General features: G+C 46.4%; 1 protein-coding gene across 1 annotated transcript; it reads left to right on the forward strand.

Annotated features, from left to right (window-relative positions):
* Positions 1 to 4098: 4098 nt before the first annotated feature.
* On the forward strand, positions 4099 to 10912 carry LOC110288811 (pregnancy-specific glycoprotein 22-like). Its single transcript, XM_021155060.1, has 3 exons — positions 4099 to 4162; positions 8864 to 9223; positions 10545 to 10912. Exons 1-3 carry the CDS (start codon positions 4099 to 4101, stop codon positions 10910 to 10912), a joined length of 792 nt encoding a protein of 263 aa, XP_021010719.1.
* Positions 10913 to 14914: the final 4002 nt, after the last annotated feature.

Here is a 14914-nt window from a genome sequence, read left to right on the forward strand (position 1 = left end):
TAACCAAGATACAAGATACAATTTGCAAAACACATGAAACTCAAGAAGAACGAAGACCAAAGTGTGGAAATTTTGCCCCTTCTTAAAATTGGGAACAAATCACCCATGGAAGGAATTACAGAGAGAACGTTTGGAGTTGAGAAGAAAGGATGGATCATCTAGAGACTGCCATACCTGGGGATCAATTGCATAATCAGCCTCCAAACGCTGACACCATTGCATACACCAGCAAGATTTCGCTGAAAGGACCCTGATATAGCTGTCTCTTGTAAGGCTATACTGGGGCCTGGCAAACAGAGAAGTGGATGCTCACAGTCAGCTATTGGATGGAACACAGGGCCCCCAATAGAGGAGCTAGAGAAAATCCCCAAGGACCTAAAGGGGTCTGCAACCCTATTGGTGGGACAACAATATGAACTAACCAGTACCCCCAGAGCTCATGTCTCTAGCTGTATATGTAGCAGAAGATGGCCTTGTCGGCCATCATTGGGAAGAGAGGCCCGTTGGTCTTGCAAACTTTATATGCCTCAGTAAGGGGGAGCGCCAGGGCCAAGAAGTGGGAGTGGGTGGGTCAGGGAGTGGGTGGGGAAAGTCTGGGGGACTTTTGGGATAGCATTTGAAATGTAAATGAAGAAAATACCTAATTAAAAAATACATAAAAAAGAATCATTTATCCTGGTAATGTTATTGAGATGCAAAGTGTTGCTGTTTTCATGCTTAAGACAGAAAATTTTCAAAGTTAAAATACAAATAAAATTCAATTGAGGAGACCATTTAAAAAAAGATCTTGTGGATTTTCTTTGTGTCACCTACTCATGCCTTCTTGTCCCCTCCCTTCACTTTCATGATCCCATGACCCTGAAGAATCACTCAGAATTTGGATCCATGCTCATGATTTTTAATCCCAAATTGTCCCAGTTCCTTTTTTTTTTTTTTTTTTTGTTTCAGCTGGTGATTGGCTTCTGTTCTGAGTCTAGTAAAGCCAGAAGAGGCAGGGGAGATGATTGTGCCTGAGGGGCCTGTCCTGAGTAAGGATGATATTGATGCTTTAAGACACCCTTTTATTTACTATTCAGAATGTCAGTGGTGTTCACCAGAGCATCCCTGAGTTCAAATTATGCGAACTCGGAAGAGTGAAACCAACCAAATGTAGATTACCCTGAGTGGTCCTGGCTCTGAGTGTCTGCCTGTGTACTCCAGCACATGTGGTGTCTGCAGAGAGAGAGAGAGAGAGAGATAGAGGGACATTCCTTTGGAGATGGGGAACTTCCTGTGGTGTCTCCCTTTGGAGAAGGAGAACTTGACAGTTTAATACAGTGTCCTTGTTAGTTTTACCTGTCACCTTGAGACAGCCAGAAGTCACCTGGTAGAAAAGTCTACCCTGAATAATTTCCTTAACAGCTCTGTCTGTGGACATGTTTGTAAGTGATTGTCTTAATTGATGTAGGAGGTCCTGGCCACTGTGGGCAGCACCATTCCTAGCCAAATTTACCTTGGTTGTATAAGAAAGGTAGCTAAGCATGAATCAGAGAATGAGCCAGCAAATGAGCCAGGAAGCAGCGTGTTTTCTGCCTTGACTTCCTTCAGGGCTACACTATGACCCAGACCTGGACAGGAAATGCATGCTCTGCTCTCCTGAACTTCTTCTGTTCAGTGTGTTTTTATCACAGTAGGAGAAAGAGACCTAGATCAGTGTACAGGGAAGAGCAGTTGGCATTTCCATTTGAATCAATATTCTGTTCCCTGTCCTCAGTAGGGGTCCCTCAGTATCCAGTGGGCCAGGAGAAGGAGGGATTGAGACACCAGACATGAACCAGTGAGTACAGGTGCACTCCCTTTCCATTACTGTCCTCTTACTTGAGTCTGAAGAAATGAACCATGACATCTTTCCACTGTCATTTTGTGAGCACAGGGCTCCTCCCAAGGGGTCTCATCCTCTGGATGCACACTTCATTCAACTTTAATCTATGTCTTTCTAGTGAGAACCTGGAAGTCTGTCTAGACTCACCCTACATCAGATGGAAAAAGGAGTTTTCAGAGCACAGTGAGCAGAATGATGTCCCTGCATCCCACCTGTGCAGAAAGGATCAGGGCAGATCATATATGTGGTGTTGAACCCCCCTGCTGTAGCCCTAGCACAAGACTGCAGTTCTCCCAGAGAATTCAGGGGGTGATATCATGTTGCACACTCAACGCTAGGACCAGTGTTTCCTTGAGCTAGGAGACCTTGCCTAGAAGACTGCTTTCCATTCCTGTCCCCACTAACCTTGATCTCCCCTCCCTAGACCTTGCTATTTTTCTTGTGTCTGAGAATACCCTTCTCTCTAGGGAACCTGAAAGTTTCCTCCCTCCTGTCATCTCCCATAGTACAAGACAGGATTGCTGATGGGGAATCTTCCAGACAAAGGGCAGAGCTGACCCAGGAAGACCAGCGAGAATTGTGCTCAGCCAACACACAGCACAGCTAACCCATAATGCTGCACGGTCACTGGGCATCTCCTTCTTTGACTCATTCTGGAGTGCACAGCTGCACAGGTGCCCAGACCATCAGATAACTGTTCTGATGGCTTATNAGACCTCACAGGAAGGTCAGGGTCTCCAGGAGAGGGATAGAGTACATAGGTCCCCTTGATGATTCATGTCCTCAGGGAGTAACTCTAAAGAATCCTCTCCTTGGAGCAAATGGTAGCAGACCCTGCTGATCTGGACAGCCACCCTGGGCCAGTGTCAGGCCCTTGTTCATATTTAAGGCTACTTTGTAGACACTGTAACATTTTCCCCCTTATTGTGCTGTTGCTGGAAAACTGAGACACAGGGAGCACAGTGGCCACATGAGCATCACACAGTCTACAGGTGACTGATGGGAAGCACAAGTTCTCTGTCTCTAGCCATGTATCCAGCGTCCCCATCCTGGAGGCCTCCTCAGGTTTCTGTGAATCATTTAGAAGCTGATGTTAATCTTGGTCATCAGCTGCTTAAGGGGACATCTTGTCCAAAAACTGAAAACAAGTGAACAGTTAGAATTGACTCCAGAACTTTGCCATGAGTCTCTCAAGTACTTCTGAAGAATCCCACTACTCCACAGCACATTTACTAGACAGGAAGTTGTGTTTTCCTGTGTGGGGCTCCCACTCAATACTCAGATAATTGTTTCCCTGAGTTATGACTTTGCCTAGGAGACTACTTTCCATTCCTGTCCCTACTAACTTGGATCTCCCTCCCTAGACCCTGGTCTTTTTCTTGTGTCCTTGGACACACCTTTCTCCTGGTATCCTGTAATTCCTCTTCCTTCTTGCATTTCCCAAGGGGAAGGCAGGACTTTTGCTGCAGGATCACCCAGACAAAGGGCATTGGTGATCCAGGAAGACCAGAGAGCAGTTGGGCTCAGCAAACACAGTTAAACCAACCTATAATGCTGGAAGATTGCCTGCAAAGTGTCCATAGGATAGGAGCCAATCATCCTTTCCAGGACACACAGGTCACATTTTTCCCAACACCAAGAACATGAATTCCTCACACAGCTGCTCCCTGGCCTCTGCCTTGTGTTAGGGACTTGATTGGTTTCATTAGTTATAAAGGGTTTATCTTCATTCCCAGTCATCACACAACTGGTCCCTTCCAAACCTCACTGGCATCTGTGTCACCTTCCTGCTGGGAAATCCCACCTCTCAGAGTACTGAAGACACAGGGCAGACTGGGATCTCATCTGGGTCTATGTGTCTCAGGGACACATAGGAAAGATAGAGGTTCCCTCTTTGATGCTGACAGACTCATGTCCAGGAGTCACAGATGTCAGCCCTTGGATGAATCATTGCTCTCTGAGGGCATGTCGATACTTATCAGCTGTGTTGCTCAAGGTTTTGTTGGAGAAGAAACATAAAGAGAGAAAATGTGAGAAAGATGCGGGGCAGCACTGAGAGTGGAAGTGACTGAGCAGTGTCATGGTCAGAGACCCCACCACCCACAGCCCATAGGATTCTGTGAAGTGCTCCTGCCTGAGAGAACACTCAGCTCAGAAGGAGGAAGGACAGTAGAGGTCAGGGGCCTTGCAGGATCTGAAGGTCTCCTCAGAGAAAGGCCAGTACAGTGAGAAGAGATATGGAGGTGTCCTCCCAGCTTTTCAGCTATGGGTGTACCCCCTGGCAAAGGGTTCTGCTCATAGGTAAGTGTTCCAGCTATCTGATTTTGTGTGGGAAGGGAAACTCTGAAAACAAAAATATTCTGTATAGGAGACATCTGGAGAAGACTTGGGTGTCTGCTTGTATTTGGGGCAAAGAAGGTGCATTGAGGTACAGAGGCTCAGCAGCAGGAAGCTCTGAGCAGAAAGGAGCTGGTGAGGGGAGAGAAAATCCTCAGATGCTCCTATTCAAAATCAGTCACATTGACTAGCATTGGAATCCCAGTGGTCCCCATCTTGACAGGGTGAATCTCCAAATAGGAGTCAAACTTTGATGGTCCAGCAAGATGGCTCAGTGTGTGGTGACAGGCCATTCTGTCCTGATCTGCAAGGATAATTAGCGGGGACCCAGGGCAAGGGAGTGAGAGAGTGGGAGGGAAAGAGACAGGAAGAATGAGAGCAAGTCAATCTTACTGCTCAAGCTCTGAAAACTTTAGTAGTGGCAACATAAACATAAACAGGAGGAGGCTCCAAGGGAGGGGGGAAAAGCCCGGGGGCTCTCTGAAGGTCAGGTGGCAATCTTCAGCTCCTGGAACCAACAACACAGTGTCCTCTCTACCCACATACATTCTTACTGTTATGACCACATATGTTCTCTCAGGATAGTTTATGTAAGCTAGAAAATATCCACAAGGTCATGACTGAGGCCATGGCTCCCAGCACCATTCTGAATTCATTCCTCTGCTCTCACTGAGTAGATGGAGATACAGGCTTCTGCAGGCTCTGTTCTTCACTCCACACAGGTGTGTGTCATGCACCCACAATGTACACACTGAGACACAAGCCTTCGGAAACCCACACATACAATACATAGTTATTAAATCACACTTGAACATAATGATTGTCATTTGCTCCTAACCTAGGAACTGCGTAGAAGAATCCATGCAGATATCCTTTCTTTCTCCTTTACTTCTTTCCTTTTTTCTTTCTTCTTTCCTTCTTTCCTTCCTTCTACCCTCCTTCCTTCCTTCCTTCGTTTGTTCATTCGTTCGTTTGTTCCTTCCTTCCTTCCTGTTTCCTTTGTTTTTTTTTTTCCCTTCCTTTTCACTCCCATTATTTTCTGAGTTCTTTTCAGCAACTGAACATTCAAAAAAGATAATTCCAATCGTTGTCTTCACAAAGCCTTTTCTAGTGAACCGGTTATCAGAGTATTTAGAATAGAGGGTCAATGGTTTAATAGAGCTGCAAATAGAATAGAAAACAATTCAGAAAGTGAGGATTGTGTGCAGGAGTGGAGGAGTAGGAGTAGGAGGAAGAGGAGGAGGAAGTTAGAGAGTTCATTCTCGTCTGGGGACACCTGAGTAGAGGATTCCACACAGTAGAAATAACACCCTCTGAGGCTCTGAGGGCATGGAGGTCATGTTGTTGATCATGTCCATTCTCGTCACACCCCTACCCATAGGTATAAGGCGAGGGATGCTCACACATGCTCATGATTGGTGGCTTATTTCTCTTCCCTTCTAGCCTCCCTCTTTACCTGCTGGCTCCTCTCCACTACTGCCAGAGTCATCATCCATTCACCACTCCAAGTGGTTGAAGGAGAAAGTGTTCTTCTACGAGTTGACAATCTGCCAGAGAATCTTCTAGCCTTTTCCTGGTACAGAGGACTGACAAATTGGAGGCTTGCAATTGCACTGCATTTACTGGACTATAACACGAGTATGACAGGGCCTGAGCACAGTGATAGAGAGATATTGTACAGCAATGGATCCCTATGGATCCAAAATGTCACCCAGGAGGACACAGGATATTACACTCTTCAAACCATAAGTAAACATGGAGAACTGGTATCAAATACATCCACATTTCTTCAGGTGTACTGTAAGTAATTCTTTGTGAACTCTGGGTCCTGGGTTGGGTCCCTCCACTAGGCACACAGAAGTGTCAGGCCTGGCCTGTGTCTCCTTTCCCTCTGCATTGTGTCACCATGTTGGGGCTTGAGCATTTAGTGCAGGACACACATGGTGGAGAACAAAGTCAATTGTGCAGAATCCTTCATTTGATTTTACATTGGAGAAACCTGGACGCAGGGTGGGCAAGTCAGCCAAGGACATCAGCCTCTGTCTAGACCCTTGGGGTCCTTCATAGGGAAACATCCTTGAAAAAGCCCTTGAGGAAAGAAAGAAGGTCCAGTGGAAGCCATGGGCATCTTACGGAGCTGAGTACCAGAAACCCCTTGCTCCACACCTCTGTTCCAGCCTCACCTTCTGTGGGCCCTGAGAACTTTGTGTTAGGGTTGGATTTTGACTTTCTGTCTGCAGAGAAGACTGTTGTAGTCAATGTCTTGCTGCGTGTGGAACCAAACAGTGTATTTCCATGAGAGCCAGGATTAGTCTGTGTATCCTGGTCACACTAGTGACCCAAAGGGAGACAACAGCAGGGCAGATTCCCAGTCCATTAACCCTTTATCCTGATGGGTTTACGAGTCTTCCAGAAAGACCAGGGTGAGGGAGGGAGAGAAGACACAGATCCTACTGACAAATTCTTTTCTTTTGGGGTCAGTACATTCTCTCCTATAAGCAAATGGGACAGGCTGCAATGATGTGGACAGTTCCCCAGACATGAATTGCAGTTCCCATAGTGAAAAGCAGGCATAGCCTGGTGCCACTCAAGTAATACTAATAAACCTATATGCCTGAGTCAGGACCTCACCTTGTATCTTGCCTGTGTATCTGGAGGTCACTGTCATAGTCTCCTCAGAACTTTTTGTTGCTTTCTGTACCTGCTACCCTGCCAGGGGTTCATGTTCACATTCCAGACATGCATTTTCTCTGGGGATGAAAGAGTGTCCCATCAGAATCACCTAGACAGAGGTTCAAGGTATCCCAGAAAGTCCAGGGAGACCAGGGACCACATGAGACACAGCTCAGCAGGCAGAGGAATTGTGAGCACCGTCTTAAAACCTTGTAATTGATGATGGAGCCCAGAGCAATCATTCTAGGACCCAGGTCACCTCCTCTCACACACTCGCACTGTGGGCTCCTGACCCACCTGCTCCTGGGCCTTTCTCCTCCTTCAGCGTCCTGCCTGGTGCCTGCAGTGAGAATGATCTGTCCCTGTCCTGACTCATCCTGCATCTGGTCCCTTTGGATCCCTCATAGATATCTCTGTCACCTTCCTCCTGAAATCAAATCCCATCTTTCCAGAGCACTGAGAACACAGGGCAGACTGTGTGCCCAGCTGGGATTCTGTGTTGCACAGAGAGTGCAATGGCTCCCTCTTTGTTGCTGACTGACCCAGGATGAGAACACAACAGAGGGTTACCCCTGGGTGAGCTGCTGTTTTCTCAGTGCTCAGAGATATTCAGATGGTTTGGTTGTTTGTCACTGCGTACTCTGGAGGGCTTAAACAGAAAGAGCCAAGAAGAGAGGGTTGGTGGTCCAGAGAATTTACAGGGTAGAGAACACAGAGCTACCCACCCACAGCCCAAGATGCTTCTGTCTGGGAGGAGCCTGAGGCTATATGAGAAATGGGTGATTTGGGCTGTACCAGATATGATGCAGATAGAGGCCATATCAGGCCAGAATCCAGGGAAGTCACCAGTTACTGTCTGCCAAGGTTATACTCCCTGTCAGGCCCTCCTGATCATGGGTGAGGAGCCCACACTTTACAGAGTGTGAGCAGAGTGGACTCAGCTATTCTTTGGAGTCTCCTCAGGAACTCAATGACCTGAGAGGAGTCTCAGGGTTTGTAGGAGAGAAGCCACAGTGGGACAGAGGTTTAGCAGCAGCAGGAGACTCTTGGTGAAGAAGTTCGGGCTGGGGGAGAGTGTTCTCACCCACAGTTAATCAGCATGAGCACAGTGTTCTGAAGTCTGATGCTCTCAGCTGTGAAGTTCCAACAAAATTCCACCTGGTGTTGATCAGTGATATGGCTCAGTGGATATCTGCATTTACTTCATTGTCTGACAACCTTTGAAGCAGTGAATACAAGTTGTCTTCTCACCTCCACCTAGGGAAGGTGTCCTGCTACCACCTTCACCCACTGAGAAACACCTGTACAGAGAGGCATGATCTCATGGGCAATTGTTCGCCTGTGCATGCATTCCCCTCCCTCCCAGAATGTAACAAAAAAACAAAACAAAACAAAAACAAAACCAAAGATAATGGAATTATTAATACTGTACCACAAACATATGAATGTGACCATTATCTTGCATGGTCCTGAGACATCATTCATTCATTCAGTCATTCATTGGTTCCCCACAGATATCTGATGTGTTTTTAGGCAGCCTTTCTTTAAAAAAAAAAAAGACCACTACTGGGTCTCACAATTTTCTAGCCCTAGTGGACAGGATGACAGATAAGTAAAGAAAGCTAGGTGATCAGGTGTCGGAGGGAACCATAAAAGGAACAGAAACACAATAGAGTCAGAGAGTGAAGACAGGAGGCTGGGGAAGGGGTAAGGGACAGCACCTCAACACCATCTACACTGCGTGTGAGCAGGGATCTGAGGGGCATGAAGCAGGGCCGTGTAGACATCCAAGGAGAGAGCACCATACAGAGGAAATGACAAGTGAGGGACATGGAGCACATGGAGGTAATGTTGTGACCACCACCAAGTAGGGAAGGGAGACCCTCACTCACACACCTCAGCTGAGCTATGGACACAGCTGATCAGGACACAGGGTGCCATCTCAGTCAAATATGAAAGTCCTAATATTGATGGATCTCTCTTCCCTTCTAGCCTCTCATTTCACCTGTGGGCGTCCTTCCTTCCCTGCCAAGCTCACTATTGAATCAGTGCCGCCCAGAGTTGCTGAAGGAGGAAGCGTTCTTCTCCGTGTTCACAATCTTCCAGAGTATCTTCAATTATTTTTTTGGTACAAAGGGGTGATTTTGATTAACAAGGTTGAGATTGCCCGACACAGAACAGTCAAGAATTTAAGCGATCCAGGCCCTGCCCACAGCGGTAGAGAGATAGTGTACAGCAATGGATCCCTGCTGCTCCAGAATGTCACCTGGAAGGACACAGGTTTCTACACCATACAAACTCTGAATCGATATTGGAAAATAGAATTAGCACACATTTACCTTCAGGTGGATAGTAAGTGATTCTCTGTGATTATTCAGTGCTGGGGAAGGGGGGGGTGGGCTTCTACCAGGAGCACTGTCACTGCTGGCATGTGACTACCTCCTCTCTGCACTTTTATCCCTATATTGGGGTTTGACTACTATATGCAGGACACATATGCAGGAGAGAAATGCTCATGGGTCAGACTCTGCTTTCTGACATCCACTTGTATCTCAGAGGACCTAAGATGCCAGACTCCCCTGTCTGTTGAGGCTCTTGCAGTGCACACAAGGAAAGTGTGGAGTCCATACAGAATGGTGTGCACTGGCAAGCTTTGGTCCTGGTTGTCTGTCCCACGCTTGACTAAAAATGTCCTGGGTTCCATTTTTCTAGGACGTTACACTTACTTCTGCTCTGTGCAGAGAGTGAACAATGGTTTTTGGCTATCTATATCAATCCAGTGTGTTTATTATCACTAAACAGTAGAGTTTCAAAAAAAAAATACCCCCCCCCCACACAAAACAAAATAACAGCAAAAAAAAAAAAAAACAACAAAAACAAAACCAAACACAAACAAACAAAAAACCCACCAAAAACCAAAAACCATAAAACAACAGAAGAAATCAAAGTAACCCAGCATAGTTTTAGACAGAATGGAAGGGTGCTGCTTCCTTCCTGTCTCCTCACACCTTGCTCTTCCTTATCTTATAGCAAATGGGATTATGAGTCCAGGGATATAAATGCTCACAGTGGACTGGTTCCTCCCAGTTAAAAGATTTGCTATAGTCCTGCCCAGCAGTCATTATGGTATTTGTATTTTCAGTTGAGCCTCCCTGTTTCAAATGACTATGGCTTGTATCAAGTTGACATAAATCCCAACAGCATTATTCCTGGGCCTTCTAAGAAGAGCAGCCTGCTCCAAGCCCTTACCCAGCCCTAGTCCTGGGGGCTAAGTCAGAACAGGAAGAACATGTATAAGGTGAGGTCAGAGGTTGAGTGCAGCTACAAAGAAATGAGAAAAGTCAGAAAGTGAATATGTAGGGTGTGCAGAGACCAAGGTCAGAGGGAGGCATCATCTCAAAGCACAGTGTGCATGAGTGTGTGCAGTGTCTGGCCAAGGGCAGTGAGGGGGCAGCCATGGAGACACCAAGGAGAGAGCTCCATGCAGAGGAAATGACAGATTCTGTGCCACTGAGGGAATGGAGGCCATTATGTTGACTTCTACCAGGTGGGATAGACACCCCCACAGACCTGTCTAGGCTGAGTGAAGAATCCATCTGCTTAGAATACAGGTCACCATCTTTCCACCAACCACAATGATCCCATGTGATGATTTTTCTCCTTTCCCTTCCAGCCTCCCTTTCCCCGTGCTGTGACACTCTTGACTCTGCCCAACTCAGGATTGATCCAGTGACTCGGCACGCTACTGAAGGGGAAAGTGTTCTTCTCCAGGTCCATAATCTGCCAAAAGATCCACAAGCCTTTTCCTGGTACAAAGGCGTAGATAGCAGTCCATACTTTAAAATTGTAGAATATAGCAAAGCAAGGTATTCCATGCTCATCGGCCAATCATACAGCAGAAGAGAGATTGGGTACCTTAATGGATCCCTGCTGCTCCAGGATTTGACTGAGAAAGACTCTGGCTTGTACACACTAATAACAACAGACAGCAATGTGAAAGTTGAAACCTTGCACGTGCAAATCAATGTCCACAGTAAGTGACTCTCTATGGCTTCCCACTGCTGGGTGTGGCTTTCCCTATTTCATAATTGTACTCTAAGAAGTGGGCTGTGCCTGCTCTCTCCACCACTGCATTGTGTCCTCACATTGGCATTTGGGCACTTACTGCTGGGTTCACATGGGGTGGAATAACAGCATTAGATCAGAACCTGTCACCTGTCTTTTAATGGAGAAGTACCCATCCTGTGCTGGATAAACTCAGCCCAAGAATGTCAGAGTCTGCCCTGACCCTTGGGCCTCTGACCATGTCCATATCTCTGGAATAGACTCCATGTGTGTCAGATAAGCCTTAGTTGAGGAAGCTGTGGAGTCCCCACACAGAGCACCAGGAGGCCTGGAAGCAAATCTCTGTGAGTTTAAATTGCAGGTGACAATGGGAACATTAATGTTATTGGTTGGCTTTGGATTCCTGTTAGAGCAGACATGGTACAAGGCTATCATGGCATGTGTCACCATCCAGTGCACTGTCCTGAGAGCCACAGTTATGATAGTTCCCCTGGACATCTTCTACAGAGACACATCCAAGAATGCATTGATGGAGAGGACAATCTGGGCTCCAGGATATTAACTAGCTGTTTGGATGGCCTTATGAGACTTCGCAGGAAGGCCAGGGTCTCAAAGGTGATGGACAATGGACACAGGTCCTTCTGGCAGGTGTTCTTTCTCTGTTGTGTATCTCCTGGAATTCTCTTCTGCAGGTTAACAATTTAAGAGGTGTTAACTGGAGAGCACCAAGAATGAGGTGCTATTCCGTTGCTGATCANTAGATGGTGAAGTAACATAGCCCAAGACTTCAGAGTCTGCACAGTCTCCTGAGGCTCTTGCCATGCTCAGAATGGCAGAACACTCAGAAAAGTTATTCTGGAAACCATGCACTTGAGGTGTAGCCTTGCTCCATATCTCACCCTACAGATGTTGTGTTTTCATGGGCAGTCTTTCAGACATACTAAGCACATTACTCTGTCAGAGCATCCTGTGCTAACAGGTTCCCAGCTCTCCCTGGTATATCCCATAGGGAATCACCTAGACAGAGGACATCTGCCTCCCAGGAAGTACATGGGCAGACCTTGGTTAAGGCTCAGGTAGCACAAGATGCTGAGAGTCCCTCTGAAATTCTTAGGTTTTTGGGGTCACTGTCCTTGCTCTGGGGTCTAGGTGACCTCTTGCTTCAAAGTCACAAGAAACTCCCCATACAATTGCTCCTGGGTCTCATGACAATGTACCCTGACTGATGACTCTAGTGAGCATGGGTCTGTCCCTTTCCTAGACATCAGTCAGCAGGTTCCTTTTCAGTCCTTACCGGCATCTCTGTCACCTTCCTGCAGGTAGTAGATTCCACAGCACTGAGAACGAAGGGCAGCTTAGGATCCTGTGCTGTAAAGGACACATTGGGAGAACACAGCAGAGGGCAGTCTTGTGGTGAGCTGTTGCTGCCCCAGGGTGCAGAGATGATTATCAGTCTTGTGCTTGCCACCATTCATGCTAGCAGCCAGCATCGCCCTGGGAACCCCTCCAGCCTAGGTAGAGGCTGAGCTCAGAGGGAGGAAGACTGTAGAGCTTTGGGGCAGTGCTGGAGCAAATGCTGTTCACCTCAGAGGGAGGCAGTGCAGGCTGCTGCAGCCTTAATGACTCACTGTGTACTTCTCTGCAATGCTTACAGCCCTTGATATTGTCCTCTGCTCACTGGTGAGGAGGACAGTGCCTGACTGTGTGGGAGGAGGGGAGCTCAGAGACTTGCTGGAATCTCCTAAGGCAGAAGGATGAGGAAGGGTCTCTCAAGTGACCACTGATCTCCATCTAGGTGCTGTGACCTGTCCATAAGCATACACTCAGGATGGTGTACACCTGCTTCTGCACACAGCTGCAATCAGGTCTATTTCATACACCTTTGTGTGTTAATTCCAGCTGGAGTTTTAACCAGTGTCAGTAGTTCCAAATATGAGAATTTCATTAGCATCTTGACATTCAAGATATTTGGATATTTGCCTATCTACCCATAGGCATTCAAGCCTGTTTAGGGACTGGACCTTCTCAAAATGTCAAATTAGATTTTTTTCTAACAAAGCTCTAGGTGTAATGGGATGTAAGACAGATCAGGAAGGCCTGAAGTGAAGTCAGGTATTGACTGGGTCTGAATGGTGGTTGGGATGTAAAAACCTGGGGTCTCTATTGGAAGAAAAAAATTGAGGAAAAAGTTTGCCTGCAACCCACATCTTCTGAGGGAGAGCAGGTTTGTGGGGACAGTGAGGGTGGAGACACAGGAGGATAAAGTTCCCCACAGAGGAAGGAACATAAAGTTAGGTGTTGCAGCCAGCCACCAGCTTGCAACGAACGGTTCAACTGAGATGGCAGCTCGGGCTAAAAGAGAGGAACTAGACGGGGCAAAAGAAGAAACGGAGCCAAGACAGTTTCATTCTGATCAAAGTTCAATTTTACTTGTTCCGACACTCAGTTATAAAAGAAGGGGGAAGGGACCCAATTCCTGCCAAATAACTCGGGGTCCAGTAGCAGGATGAGCACGTGTGTGGCTCCAAACAGCAAAGCGGCATGGTCCAGCAGTGGGCGTGGTAGAACGAATGGGCAGGAAACTGCACCCCTGAGCAAGCAGGTTCCAGGCTGGGGGAGGGGAAACTATATCTCCTCCCTTTTGATAACAAAAAGAAAAAAAAAGAAAAGGGTGGCCTGAGGCAAAAAATTTATTTATGCTCAATAGTTCTGCCTGAATTCTTAGGCTAAAGAAAAAACCTGTTTCCGTGGGATTCCCTAACTTTTCTTATGGTAAACTGTATCTGGCAAAGACTGTCCTTTTTATCCTAGTAAACCACTAACAGAATAGCCCTGAGCTGTAGGCTCTGACTTTATAATGCTAATTAGTGCTGAATAGGTAAGTTCCGGGTTGCATTTTAAGTAGGGCGTTGGAACCCTGGCTAAGTTTGACTGAACAAATTTGAAATACACTTTATTAAGAATAACACTGAGTTGATATTCCTCTGCCTTTTTGGATGACAGGCGGGAAACAGGGAGAAGGGGGTGACAGCTGGCTCCGTAGTACAAGGCCAATCGGCTTATTATTTGGGTGGGAGGCAGTGAAGGGCTTGCCCTTCCAACAGTATGGTCTCCAACCTCTCTCCCCCCTATTAATTAAGTTTAAAAAGGCAACGCTTAACTGAGGTGATCAAATGATTTTCTCATCNGTAGATGAGTGGGCTTTTAACCTTGGCTTGGGTGGACATTGACCCAATTCCTCCCGTGGGTACAATCACGACCCACACCTGTGGCTCTTGGTATCTTTTGGGGAGGGGGAGACAGAGCCTTAGATATTTTTTGTTTTTTAGCTGGAAATTAGATACCAATCTCCATTTTAAACCAGGTATGTCGCACAGGGAACTCAGAAACAGTCAGGCTGGACCTCCCCCTGCAATAATTCTCTGCACCAAGTGATACCCATACTGTATTCATATGATTACGAACCAGTATGCACAATTCTGAGTACTGTGCAGCTCCTAAAGGAGAATTGTCAACCTCAGATTTAGCAATGCCTAGGAACTAACTGCTCGTTGTAACTAGAAAGTTTGAAAAGTTATTAAGAGTCAAATGTGCATAATTTATTTATTAACTAGAAATAGGCATAAGCAATTGCAAATTTGAGAATTAATAGTATCTGAGGGATGAACTATCTCAAGCAATTATGAGCTCAGAGATATAGAATTGACTATTAATATACAAATTAAGGTTTGATTGTTCAGCATTTTAAAGCACCATCTACAGCACATGACTAGATTATTTGTGCTGGAACAGGGGAAACTGTGTGTCTTAAGACTCCGCCCCACAGCAGCTAGTTGGGCCCACGTGGGCCAACGATTGGCTGGGAGGATGAGAAAAATGACTTTACAATAATGTTTTTTCTGGCCAAAGAATTGTCTTGGGCACAACTAATATTTAATTACCAATTAATAACAATTATAAAAGCTTTCTTTATTTTTT

Source organism: Mus caroli, unplaced genomic scaffold, assembly GCF_900094665.2.
Source record: "Mus caroli unplaced genomic scaffold, CAROLI_EIJ_v1.1 scaffold_20142_1, whole genome shotgun sequence".
Lineage (NCBI taxonomy): Eukaryota > Metazoa > Chordata > Mammalia > Rodentia > Muridae > Mus > Mus caroli.